At 41.9% G+C, this 12289-nt stretch overlaps 1 protein-coding gene and 1 non-coding gene across 2 annotated transcripts in view; both read left to right on the forward strand.

The window, feature by feature from the left end:
• Positions 1–12289, forward strand: part of cacna1ba (calcium channel, voltage-dependent, N type, alpha 1B subunit, a) — a 153757-nt gene that overhangs the window by 83043 nt on the left and 58425 nt on the right. The window contains exons 8-18 of the mRNA XM_072703813.1: positions 1295–1410; positions 2063–2152; positions 3861–3950; positions 5117–5326; positions 6348–6460; positions 6638–6750; positions 7623–7754; positions 9666–9738; positions 9847–9964; positions 10138–10205; positions 10549–10655. Of these exons, the coding sequence (XP_072559914.1) occupies positions 1295–1410; positions 2063–2152; positions 3861–3950; positions 5117–5326; positions 6348–6460; positions 6638–6750; positions 7623–7754; positions 9666–9738; positions 9847–9964; positions 10138–10205; positions 10549–10655 (1230 nt within the window). The remainder of the gene's footprint in view (positions 1–1294; positions 1411–2062; positions 2153–3860; positions 3951–5116; positions 5327–6347; positions 6461–6637; positions 6751–7622; positions 7755–9665; positions 9739–9846; positions 9965–10137; positions 10206–10548; positions 10656–12289) is intronic.
• trnak-uuu (transfer RNA lysine (anticodon UUU)) lies at positions 7031–7103 on the forward strand. The gene has a single exon. It is a non-coding gene; the product is annotated as a tRNA-Lys (tRNA).

Here is a 12289-nt window from a genome sequence, read left to right on the forward strand (position 1 = left end):
GTTTGCTCTTGATTTACCTCAATCAATGAAATTACGCCTTTTTTCTGCTGTGTTTCCATGTTGCCAGTTAAATAATGAGAAGCTGGGTGGCTCTGTTTGTGTACCTCAGACATGGGTGGGTCGCTGTGATCTGGGGGGGGGGGCTGCAGAGAGAGCAGGGATTCCTGTACAGCGTCAGTACTCCCTCCCTCACTCTGCCTTGCCCCCTCTTGCAGGCACTGCAGTATTGGCGGGGGGGGGTTAGGGGGTCTTCCTCCTCCAGCGATGCGTGGGAGGCAGCGTGAGCAGGGATTATTGTGTGAATGTGCTGGAGTCCCTCACACCTTCTGGCTCCCCCCTCAGATACACTTAGAAGGCTAATGGCACCTAGAGGAAAGACGTAGGTGGGGAGAACAGATATAAACACAAATCATGCATCTCGTTTCAGCAGCTTTACAGCAGAATTGGGCTCCTTTAAATGCCTCATTATTGCATTACAGAATTTAGTTGCTTTTCGCAGCTTTTATCCGGAGTAACTTACTTAACCTGGGATTTTTAAAAGGATTTTTACTGCAGTTATTGGGTTTAAGTCCCTAGCTGGAGGGGGTGCAGCGGACCCCCCCTTGGGTGCTGAACTGACAGCTTCGGGTTACAGTATATCAAGGTCCTGTTTCCTTTTTATATTTAATGTTGTCTCTTTCATTCAATTCACCATCTGGCCTCCCATGAGCTTAACTGTCTGTCTGTGTTCAGTGACAGTGACACTGTACCTACCTGAAATCTAAATAACAAATAGCAAATGGCAATTACTTATGTCAATACAGATATTTTCCTCAATGCCACTAAGCAGCATTTCATGTTCAGCACATAAGGTCAGTTTTAAGCATAATTATAATTTCAATGATTATCAAGTTTTGGTGAGCAGAACAAATGTTTATCAATGACTTTAGTTTTTTTTTTTTCCCCTTTCCCTGCATGTGAGGAATACTTCTCCAGATATACTGCTGCATAGCAATTGAAATGACTACTTTATAATTCCTCAGTTTATCACATTCACCCGAATACTCATACTGCTGTTTGAAATCAGATTGCAATCCATGTCTGCTCAAGTCTTATAAATATTGCAAAAATAAAACCTTCTAAAGCATAAATAATAGCCTTAATACAATACAAGATAATACATTAATGACCTAAATTAATTCTTTTTTACTTATAGTGTAAAATACTCAAGAGTTTGAGTGCCGGTATTTGGAATCGGTTTTACCGCGGTGCACCTGCTGCCCTGGCTTCCCCTTTATGGCACATGTGCTCACAGGGAATTCGCCAAGGAGCGAGAGCGCGTCGAGAAGAGGCAGGAATTCCTGAAGCTTCGCCGGCAGCAGCAGATCGAGAGGGAGCTGACGGGCTACTTGGAGTGGATCTGCAAGGCGGGTCAGAACGCTCTCTACTTCCTGTGACCTTTGCGCACACAAGAAGCCGGGACTCACACGGTCTGCCAGATGTCTGCACTGACATCGAGATACGGAAGGGAATGCAGGGTGCCTTCTGGTAAACATGGTGCTGTGTAGACATAAAAAACAAGCTAAGTCAGTGAAAGCCCCCTCCCTTGTGAGCAGTCATTTATGAATCACATTTTGCCTTTTCCTGGAGGGCTAATTCTGATACGGAGCAACCACCTTTACCCTCTTGTTGTTCTGCAAGACTAACATGAGTGGCAGCTTATGAATTTCTGAAGACAGCCCATCCCATTTTCATTTATTTACTTGACTGCACTCAGCCTCTGTGACGGACAGATTCTGAATTTGCTGGGCTGCTGAGGGCACACCCACCACATCCTGTCATATTACGCTACCAGGAAAATTAGTGCAGTGACTTACTGATCATTAGGATTACATTAGGGAATTATTCTTTTAGAAGAAATCCTAAACATTTTATTATTTCTTTTGTTTCATTTTTTTTTTCTTCTAATTTTGCATTGATACACAACCAGGACAGAAAAAAAATCAGCTGTCAGAGCAGGGATCTGCTTCCTTTTCCTCAGGTGAAGCTGGCTTTTCATAAAACTTCTGTGTTCTGGTTTCAGAGGAAGTCATGCTGGCCGAGGAAGACAAGAATGCGGAAGAGAAGTCCCCCCTGGATGGTGCATGGTACAAGCGGAAACACAACAACCCAGGTTAACCAACAATTGAGACATTGGTGCTTTTTTATTACAGGATGGTGTGTTGAAGGTTACTATATTGCAGCCTGAAAGCAGTGATATTATTCTGACAAGCTTGTATTCACAAGTGATCAATGATTAATTATAGTATTGCAGTGAGATGCCATCATAATTATTGTTAAATATACCGCGATGTTTTCACCTGGGAACAAGGAACTTCTGCCACTGAAGAAGCATTTAATCAATTCCATGGATCCGTTACATCAGCAGTTCATGTCTGGTGCTCTGAGCAGCTAATTGTATGACAGAAACGTTGTAATGGATAGTTGCATAATAAATATTTTACACTGCGTTCGTTGGCTCATTAATTAGGGTCCACTGTGAAAAAAAAGGCAAACATCACATATAGTTAGAGTTAGACGGAGGCTGGCAAAACTCATTCAACCTCTTGTGAGTCGTCTCCCACAGTAAGTCAAAGGACCCGTGATCCCATCAGAGCTACCGCGTCCGCAGCAGTAGCAAGGCACCTGCATGTTGGCCACAGCTGAATAGCAGCATGCTAGGAGGTACACAGTGAGCTTTGAGTGGCTCAGCAAACCAGCATCATGATCTGAAGGGTGCAGTATGTCTCCTGTTAAGAAAGAATTACTGATTTTAGCCGGTCCTAGTGGGTGAAGGTAAACAGGAAGTTCCTTTGAAATGACCATATACTGCTCCATTCTTTTGAGGGTGTGGTGTGTTGCTCAGTGAGTTAGACTTCTGTGCCTGTGAAGAGAAAGTCACTGGTTTGAGGCTAGTCATACCACCATTGGGTCCTTGAGTGAAGCCACACCCCCAAAATGCTGGATGAATGGCCTGACCCTGCAGACCCCAAGCTCTGCTTTCAACTGTGTTTGAGATATACGTCTCAAAAAGGAGAGCAAGGTTGGGATACTGCACGGAGAGCAGGGCACCGAGTAGCCGATGTACAATCACAAACAGCTTTGAAATATTTATCTCAGTGATTATGAACATGATGTGACTAATTCTATAAGCCAATTCAATTATTAAAAGACCATGAAAAAAACAAAAAACATATGCACAGATGGTGAGCGATAATACATTTTCAAAATATACCGCAAGCTATGCAATTCACGTAAACCGGTCAGATTAAGGGTGTCTAAAAAAATTCAAATGAATAATTCAATTAATTGTGCCACAAGGCACAGACGTGTACGTTGGGTGCAACAGAGGCCAAACAGTATAGATGTTGCCTCACCCTTTTTTCAGAGGTGGAAGTACGTCAGAGTTATGTAGATGAGAAACGCTTTTACCTCATTGACGTTTTGCCAATTATCAGTGTGAGAGTCCCTGTCACACCAGTGAAAGGATCTGTTGGTCTTGGAGAGGCGTTATATTATGGGATAGAGATGGTTAAAAACCATCAGCTGTTTCAGCTCATGAGAAAACATTAATGAAGCATAATTCAGCTCCTGCCATCTTACACAAAGTACAACTCAACCATTACTAATCTTTATGGGAATGAGACACTTGGGAAGCTAATTGGAGTATGTGGCTTCACTCCTTACTGCTATGCCTCACCTGTCCTATAGCCAAACACTGACTGATGCAAGCTTGGAAATACTGTGGGACAGTGTGGTGATGTGTGATGCAACGAGCATTGTAGGGAAATGCTGGTCACGGGATCAGCCATGTCCTGAGTTCTTCATCTCTGTGTGTCCAGTGCTGAAAAGAGTCAAAGCCAAGAAAAGCAAAAACGACCTCATTAATGCCGAAGAAGGAGAGGACCATTTCACTGACATCTCTTCTGTAGGTGAGGCTGACCTTTGACCTTTTACCTCATGGCCCATGAACATGTGTTCTCCTCCAGCCGGCTCACGTCTGCAGGATCTTATGAGATTGCCCTTTAGGACCTTACAATTATCAGATGTTTATAGCCTTTCGCTTCATAAATCCAGGCTTCGATGATGCTTTCAATCAAGTGTCCTTTATTTAACCAGCGCTATTTCAATAATGTAGCGTTAGGTTGAATATTAAACTCAGACAGAGTAAATTACAGCTTGCAAATATGGAACTGTGTTAGCTCAGTGAAGTGGTTCGTCCAGGTCCAGGAAGCAGAAACGGGATGTTCAGTGACTGATCATAGCAGCTAATATTTTTCTTTTCTTTTTGTTTGTCTTTTCCGACATTCATTTTCCTGTCCTGTATTATGCTGCATAGTTGAATGGACTTTTAGTGATTGGGTCAGGGGTGGAATTTTGGCGGGGGGGGGGGGGGGGCTGCTAATCTCAACTTTTTAGAAACCACAGAAAAGACTTTTTGTTGTAAAAGGAGAGTAATGGTCCCACAAGACAAACAACATTTGTGTATACTGTGCAAATTATTATGTGTGTCTCTGATTGCTGAATGCAAATATCAACATGGTTTGTTGCTCCTAGTATGTGGACGCTATGGCTGTTAAATAGATATAGCCAGTATCATATGCCGAGTCCTGTTAAAAGTTTCATGCCACTCAAATTTTATTATTCAACAAGACATTACTATAATGGGGCCACTGAGTTTTTCTCATCCCCCCCAAGACAAAAGCTTTACTCCACCCCTGGATCAGATGCAGGCCAGAGAGCTCAAATTAGTGAGGACATAGTGAAGATATGACAATTTTGTCCCTGTGTCCCTGACCAGGATAGGTAAATTTAAGGATGGATGGATGGATGGAAGGATGGGTGGGTGGATGAATTGATGGATGGATGGATGGATAGGTGAATAGGCATGTAATAATACATAGTTCTTTTGTATAACACACTCCTTGTTCTTAAAGGACTGGTCAGGTTCACTAGGTCTGCCATGTCAGGGACTCCTGAAATGTCTGACTTAATTTCATGTTCTTTGGATAATTATGAGCGGTGAGCATGAGCCAGATTTGCCGACCCGGTGGCTTTATCGCTAGTGTGTGCGCCCTCCCCCCCACTGCACCCCCAGGATCGCCCTTCGCCCGGGCCAGCCTGAAGAGCAGCAAGAACGAGAGCTCCTCCTACCTCCGGCGCAAGGAGAAACGCCTACGCTTCTTCATCCGCCGCATGGTGAAATCCCAGACCTTTTATTGGCTGGTGCTGTGCCTGGTGGGCCTGAACACGCTCTGCGTGGCCATCGTGCACTACGACCAGCCCAACTGGCTCACCTACGCCCTCTGTAAGCACCGACACCCCCTGTGTTCATGCCAAACAAAACTCTCAGTCGGCTTCTCCTTGAATACGGTGATTCCCAGCATGTCTGCTCACATAACTGTTCCTTTCCTTCAGGAAGCTGCTGGGTCCGTCCTGCAGTATTATTTGATTCTCTTTGTCAAAGCATGATATTTTCATGAAATTATTTGCTTAAATCTGCCATGGATGGTGTCCTTACTAGCATATTAATCTGGGGCCTCTTAGCCAATTTTAAAACCTCAGTTAATCAATTTTACACCATATTTGGTAACGCTTTACATTAACTGCACTTTCACAATGCATTCATTATGCATTCATAGAACATTCAGTGCACCTTCGTAATGCATTCATAGAACATTCATAAGCAGCATGCAAGTACACCTTAACATCCTAACATCCCTTAACAAATTTAATATACATTAATAGCAAACATTACATGATTATACAATCATGTTTGTTATTATTATATAATGTTTGTTATTAATGTTTATTACAGCTGTTAAGGGATGTTAGGATGTTAAGGTATACATACATGATGTTTATCAATGTTTTATGAATACTTAATGAATACATTATGAAGGTGTACTGAACATTTTATGGATGCAATATAAAAGCTTTATGAAGGTGCAGTTAATCTAAAGCGTTACCCTGTTTTCTTACAAATACTTTTTAAAATAGATTTTGTTGTATTTATATAGATGCTGCTCGACACAATATTGACAAGATCCTGCTTCTGCTGTTTCCTATGGAAGCTTACTTTACGTACTTTATAAAAAGACTAAATTAATAAATAAATAACTTGCCTCAGTGTTTAATAAGGTCAAGGAATAATTATCACATTTTATGGAATACATTTGCAAAGAGTCACATTGAGAATGACAATATGAAAGCTGCTGCAGACAATATGTATACACGCTGCTAGGGTAATGCAGGTGTATATTCGACTTACTAGCTAAACGCCGGCAAAGCTATTGATTGCCTTACATCCACTATATTTGCCCTGGCAGACTTGGCAGAGTTTGTTTTCCTGGGACTCTTCCTGATAGAGATGACCTTGAAGATGTACGGATTAGGACCCCGAAACTACTTTCACTCCTCTTTCAATTGCTTTGACTTTGGGGTGAGTTTCTTTGGAAACAGCCCTTCTGACCTTCTGCGTTATTCCACATTTGGATTTATAACATTTATTACAGTTATTTTATTACTATCTGATATTAAAATGATAATACAAGGTGTTAGATCTGAGATGAAAATGAGATGCCTTTTATTAAAAGGATCCCGGATCTTCCCTGTTCAGGTCATTGTGGGCAGTATTTTTGAGGTGGTGTGGGCAGCCATCAAACCCGGGGCCTCCTTCGGGATCAGTGTGCTACGGGCTCTCCGCTTGCTTAGGATATTTAAAGTTACAAAGTAAGTATTGGTCTGCAGCATGAAAGCCCTCTTCAGATAATGTCTCACTTATAGACAAGGCCAAAAGTATTGGTCCTGTTCCACTTACAGTATTTAGTCAAGTATCTGCTCTATGGGAAATTGAATAGAGTGGTTGCCAATTACTTTTGTCAGTTTCAACTTATTTCATGGATTATTGTGATTATTTTTTAGAAAGTGGAATGGTACCAATATTTTTGGCCACATTCATAGTTACTGCAGTGTGGGGTGGCCACTGATTTTCAGGAATCATATGACTAGAGCCTGGATAGCTCAGTCGGTAGAGCATCAGACTTTTAATCTGAGGGTCAAGGCTTCAAGTCCCTGTTCAGGCAAAGCTTTTTTTGTGGGCAGTGGTGGCTTAATGGTTAGGGATGTGCACTTGTAGTTGAAAGATTGCTGGTTGAAATCTCTAACCAACAAGGTACTGCTCCCTGCATGCTGAATTAGCTGCCCCTTGCTACAGTATGCCACATTGTCACATATGGGTTAAATGCAGAGAACACATTTCATTGTTGTGTGCTGTGGTGTGTCAACAATGACAATTAATCTCTAAATTCTAACTGACTATGAAGAAGTAGCATTGTTCCATATAAATAAAGCCTTACTGAAGAATATGTAAAATGTGACTTTGATCTTGACAGCAAGACAAGCCTTGCAGGGATTTATCTATATAAGTGGTTGAAGTTAGTACTGTTGGGGATGAATGAGCAGCAATTTGAAGCTGCATCATACTAAAAAGCACTTTAGGAGACAACCTGTTTCGTTTGCATAATTCTAACTCCTACCGTGATCAGTCTTCCGGCAAAAGCTCTCCTTTCTTTCCTCTGACACCATTTGTGTCACCTCTGTAGGTACTGGAACTCCCTGAGGAACCTAGTGGTCTCTCTGCTCAACTCCATGAAGTCCATCATCAGCCTGCTCTTCCTGCTCTTTCTCTTCATCGTGGTCTTCGCACTGCTGGGAATGCAGCTCTTTGGAGGACAGTGAGTATTCTTTCAGGTCGCCCAACGTTCCTTTATCATTTGAAACTTTACGCCATTGACAGTCTGCTTATGAAGAGCCGTCACGAATGTTTCAGTCGAAGCAGATGGTGAAAGTGCTGCATTATTTACATTCCAATTCTGTCTTTCGTACCTCTGGTCATGCCCTAAACCTTGGCAGTTATCCAGCTTTGGAGGTTGTGTCTGTATCAAGCTCAGGCCAGCAGCTTAATTCGACAAAGGCTACTGTTCTGTTTGAGCCAAATCCACTCCATCATGTAAATTACATGCTTTATGCCAGCAAAAATTATTTTACTCTCTCCTTTTTTCTTACATAATTGCATTACTATAGCGTGGTACTTAATATCTACAGTAGATTCCATTTGAGGTGATTATTTGCAAACAGTTTACGGAAGACTAACGTTTCTTGCAGGACAACTTCTGAATGTGATGTCACAAAAGTAATAATTTAATCGTAAATGTAAATGATTTGTTTATGGTTTCTGGTCCTTATTTGTCTCATGACCTGTTTTATTGACTAACTTTGGCGAGTTTTTTAATTCAAACTTATAGAGATATTCAATGACTCTTTTGAAGAATTTGAATTTGTTCCTTGTATGTGAACACAGAAAGCACAATGTCAAGATTAGCAATTTTAAATTTCGGAGCTCGAGTGCCTTCAAGTTGTTTATCTACTTACAGTACAGACACCAGATCCTGATGTTTAGGCCCTGCTGGGTTTAACTGAGCAGATGTGTGTCTGCTTTTGTAGTTCAGAAGCTCTGTTTCACTATGAGTTTTAGGGATAGTTACCTTTAAGTGACATTTGGTAAAATTGTGAAATCATTCCCAAATAGTTCATCGTGTTTGCCAGACATTTTTTAAAATGACTGATTTATTTTCTTTGCAAGTATATTGCAGTCACTCTTTTGTTTTGTGACACCATTCTTGTGTATTGTACAGAGATGTGGAAATAGTCGTCTTTTGTGATGGAGAGGGTATTTCTAAAAATGTGAAAACATGACAGTTTGTATAATTATTAAGTGCCTGGCATGAATTAAAAAATAAATCATATATCATATATAGGCCAGCTATATAGCATGTGTGTCCTTCCTGGATGCACTGTTTTTGGGGCTTGTTCTTGTAAATCCTTCTGTCGAATTGTACTGCAATCTGTTTCAGCATGATTGCACCCTTTAATTGCTTTTTGTTCAGTATAATTAGTCTTGATATTTATGTCCAGTAGCATTATACAGAACCTTCTGTAGAGCATGGGGAAAGTTTATAAAGCAGGCAGAATAACTCAGGCAACCATTTGTTCATGTTCTAGGGCAGTCTGTTACTTCTGATTAGAGGCGGTCTGTTCATCAAATGGGTTGAACTGGTTAGAATGGGGGCGGCAGAGGGGTGCAGTGGTTAGCATTGTTGCCTCACACCTCTGGGATTAGGGTTCGAGTCGTTGCCATGGCATTTGCATGTTCTCCCCAAGTCATTGTGGGGTTTCCTCCAGGTACTCCACTCCCCCCCAGCCCCACTCTGAAGTTAATTGGAGTTACCAAATTGCTTGTAAGTCTCCCTGTGTGACTGTACCCAGTGATGGGTTGTTGGCCCATCCTGGGTTGTTACTTGTCTTGTGCCAGTAGCCTCCAGTTTAGGCCCAGGACTCCCACAACCCTGAATAAGATATGTGGTTTTACAAGATGGATGGATGGACGATTATGATGGTTGTTTAGCACCTTGTTATTCTCTAACTGGAGAGTATTTGGCATGTTTAAGTAGCATTTCAGCAGAACTGACCTGGATGTTAGGAGTGACCTGCCGTGAGCCCTTCTTCACTCTGTGGTTATGTTATCGACACTCACTACATTAGTAATCAGACACAGTGAAAACCTCTCTCTCTCTTCCTCCTGCAAGGTTTAATTTTGAAGATGAGACACCTACAACAAACTTTGACACCTTCCCTGCTGCCATTCTTACAGTTTTCCAGGTAAGAATGACTCAATCAAACTCATTCAAAGTACATTTCAAGCTTCATATGAAAGCCAGAATGAAACTGTGCTATATACTAAACTCTGTGTATGTTTTTAATGTCCAGATTCTGACAGGAGAGGACTGGAATGCTGTCATGTATCATGGGATTGAATCTCAAGGAGGAGTTCGTCGTGGCATGTTTTCCTCCATCTACTTCATTGTTCTAACACTCTTTGGCAACTGTATCCTCTTCTTTGCATAAATCTGTGAAGGCCAGATGTTTGGTATTCATTTCCACTACATTAAGATAAGACAAAAGTTTTATACAGTTGAGTAGTTTTGACACAACAGCACAGATGTTCACCGTATTGTCTTTGGGAAGTTGTGAAGCTTTTCTGAACCCAGTCTTGATCAGACACTCTGCTCAATGTCTTCTTGGCCATTGCTGTTGACAACCTGGCAAATGCACAAGAACTCACAAAGGTATGATTCGATCAGCCAAAGCTCAGGTCATCGCGTTGCTCATGGGTATCATAAATCACTTACCTAACCCAACCAACCGGAAAACCCTTTCAGCCGCTCAATCCTCCTTTCAGTTCTGCATGCGTCCCGGTGAACATTTTTAAATATTTGCATTTGAAAAGACTGGATCGCGTCTGTGGGGTCTATCAGGAATCTGCTGGATCCTTCTTGCCTGGGCAGACCAGTGATGAGATGAGTTTCTCTGCAATCAAGTTAATGAGCTTCTTAGCTGGTTGGAAGTTCCAACACACTTAATGATGTACCTTAGCAGCATTTACCGTTATTGTCTTACTCTCTTGTCTAGGATGAAGAAGAGCAGGAGGAAGCCATCAATAAAAAGATAGCTCTCCAAAAGGCCAAGGAGGTAAAGGAGGTCAGCCCCCTGTCAGCAGCTAGCATTTCTATTGCAGCGTAAGTTCTGAAGCGTTTGGCCCCTTAACCTCCCTCTCCCCTCCCTGAGTTCTCCTTGCCCCTTCCCCTGTCCACCAAAAATAGCTCCACCAGACTCTTTTGTCCCTTGGTCCCTCAATGAGATGAGGATGCTGCTTGTATTCATGGTTTTATATGTGTTTGTTTCTGGCATCACTTTCTGATCCAGGTGTTTCGTTTTATCCCTTCCGTCGCCTGCGTGTGTCCTGGCGCTTTTGTCTTCCATGGTCCCTGTAACTGTTATCCATTTGTTGGTCCTGCACCTCAGATATACTCTGAGATATTTACCAACACCTGCCTGTCCCAGCTGTTTCAAATCGAAGCAGTGTTTTTTTTTGCAGGTCAGTGGAATGTGTGGTCAGTTTGCAGGTTGGTGGAGTGTGTGGTCAATCCCCTCAGAGTGTTTACAGGGAAAGAGGGAATCAATCTTGCTTTTCCTACTTTTATTAGCATGTTTTTGGGATTGTCACAGTTTCGATAGCAACACAACTACTGTATACAACTACAGAGTGGAAGGAACAAGGAGTAATGAACAAATTATTTTAAACCTTTGAGCCATACATTGCATCGGTACATGTTTGATGAAATTCAATGTGCCTGATCTTATGATTTCTATATTAATCAGGAAGTATAATCTTCACATACATGTCGACGGCTTATTTCACCTAGGTTAGAATTTTTTAATTCCTTTATCAATTTAATAAGAATGAGATATAAGTGTTTAACAGTTAGCTGATAGGTTTAGAGTTTTATGCCATCTTAGTTACTAGAATGTCCCACAGTGTAAGTAAACATGTCATAGTAAATTAGCCTTTTCATTTAATGTTCAAGCCTTGTTGTTGAACTTGTGTGTGTTGGAGCAGTGATGTAGGGGGTCGTCTCCAGTTCCTGGCCAATTTCTGTGCTCTGTTGCCATGTTCGTTTTTGATGCAGAGCTACTGGATATAGTCTAGTGCTCAGGTGTCTTTTGCGGAGAGTCTAGTCTCAGACTGTCACTGAAAATGACAGATTGACAGCTTTTGACTTGCAAGACATCAGGTAAGTAATGCAGTAGTTGCTATTGAGGGGGTATACACTGACCAGCCATAACATTAAAACCACTGACAGGTGAAGTGAATAACATTGATTATCCTGTTACAATGGCACTAGTGAAGGGTGCCATTATATACCAGACAAGTGAACAGTCAGTTCTTGAAGTTTATTGTTGGAAGTAAGTGTAAGGATCTGGGCAACGTTGACAAGGGCCAAATTAGCGCATCGCCAAAACGGCAGGTCCTGTGGGGTGTAACTGGGATGTAGTGGTCAGTACCTACCAAACGTGGTCTAAGGAAGGCCAATCCACCCAAAGCTCATTGATGCACATGGGTAGCAAAGGCTAGCCCGTGTTGTCTGATTAAACAGGGGAGCTACTGTAGCAAAAATTGCTGACAAAGTTAATGGTGGCTGTGAAAAAAAACACGCAGTGCATTGCAGCTTGATGCGTATGGGGCTGTGTAACCACAGACATTTCCACCACCGAAAGCACCTACTGTACAATGAGCATGTAAGTGTCAGAACTGGACCATGGAGCAATGGAAGAAGGCAGCCTGGCCTGATGAGTCACATTTTCTGTTACA

The sequence above is a fragment of the Paramormyrops kingsleyae genome, chromosome 2, assembly GCF_048594095.1.
Source record: "Paramormyrops kingsleyae isolate MSU_618 chromosome 2, PKINGS_0.4, whole genome shotgun sequence".
In the NCBI taxonomy this organism is placed as follows: Eukaryota; Metazoa; Chordata; class Actinopteri; order Osteoglossiformes; family Mormyridae; genus Paramormyrops; species Paramormyrops kingsleyae.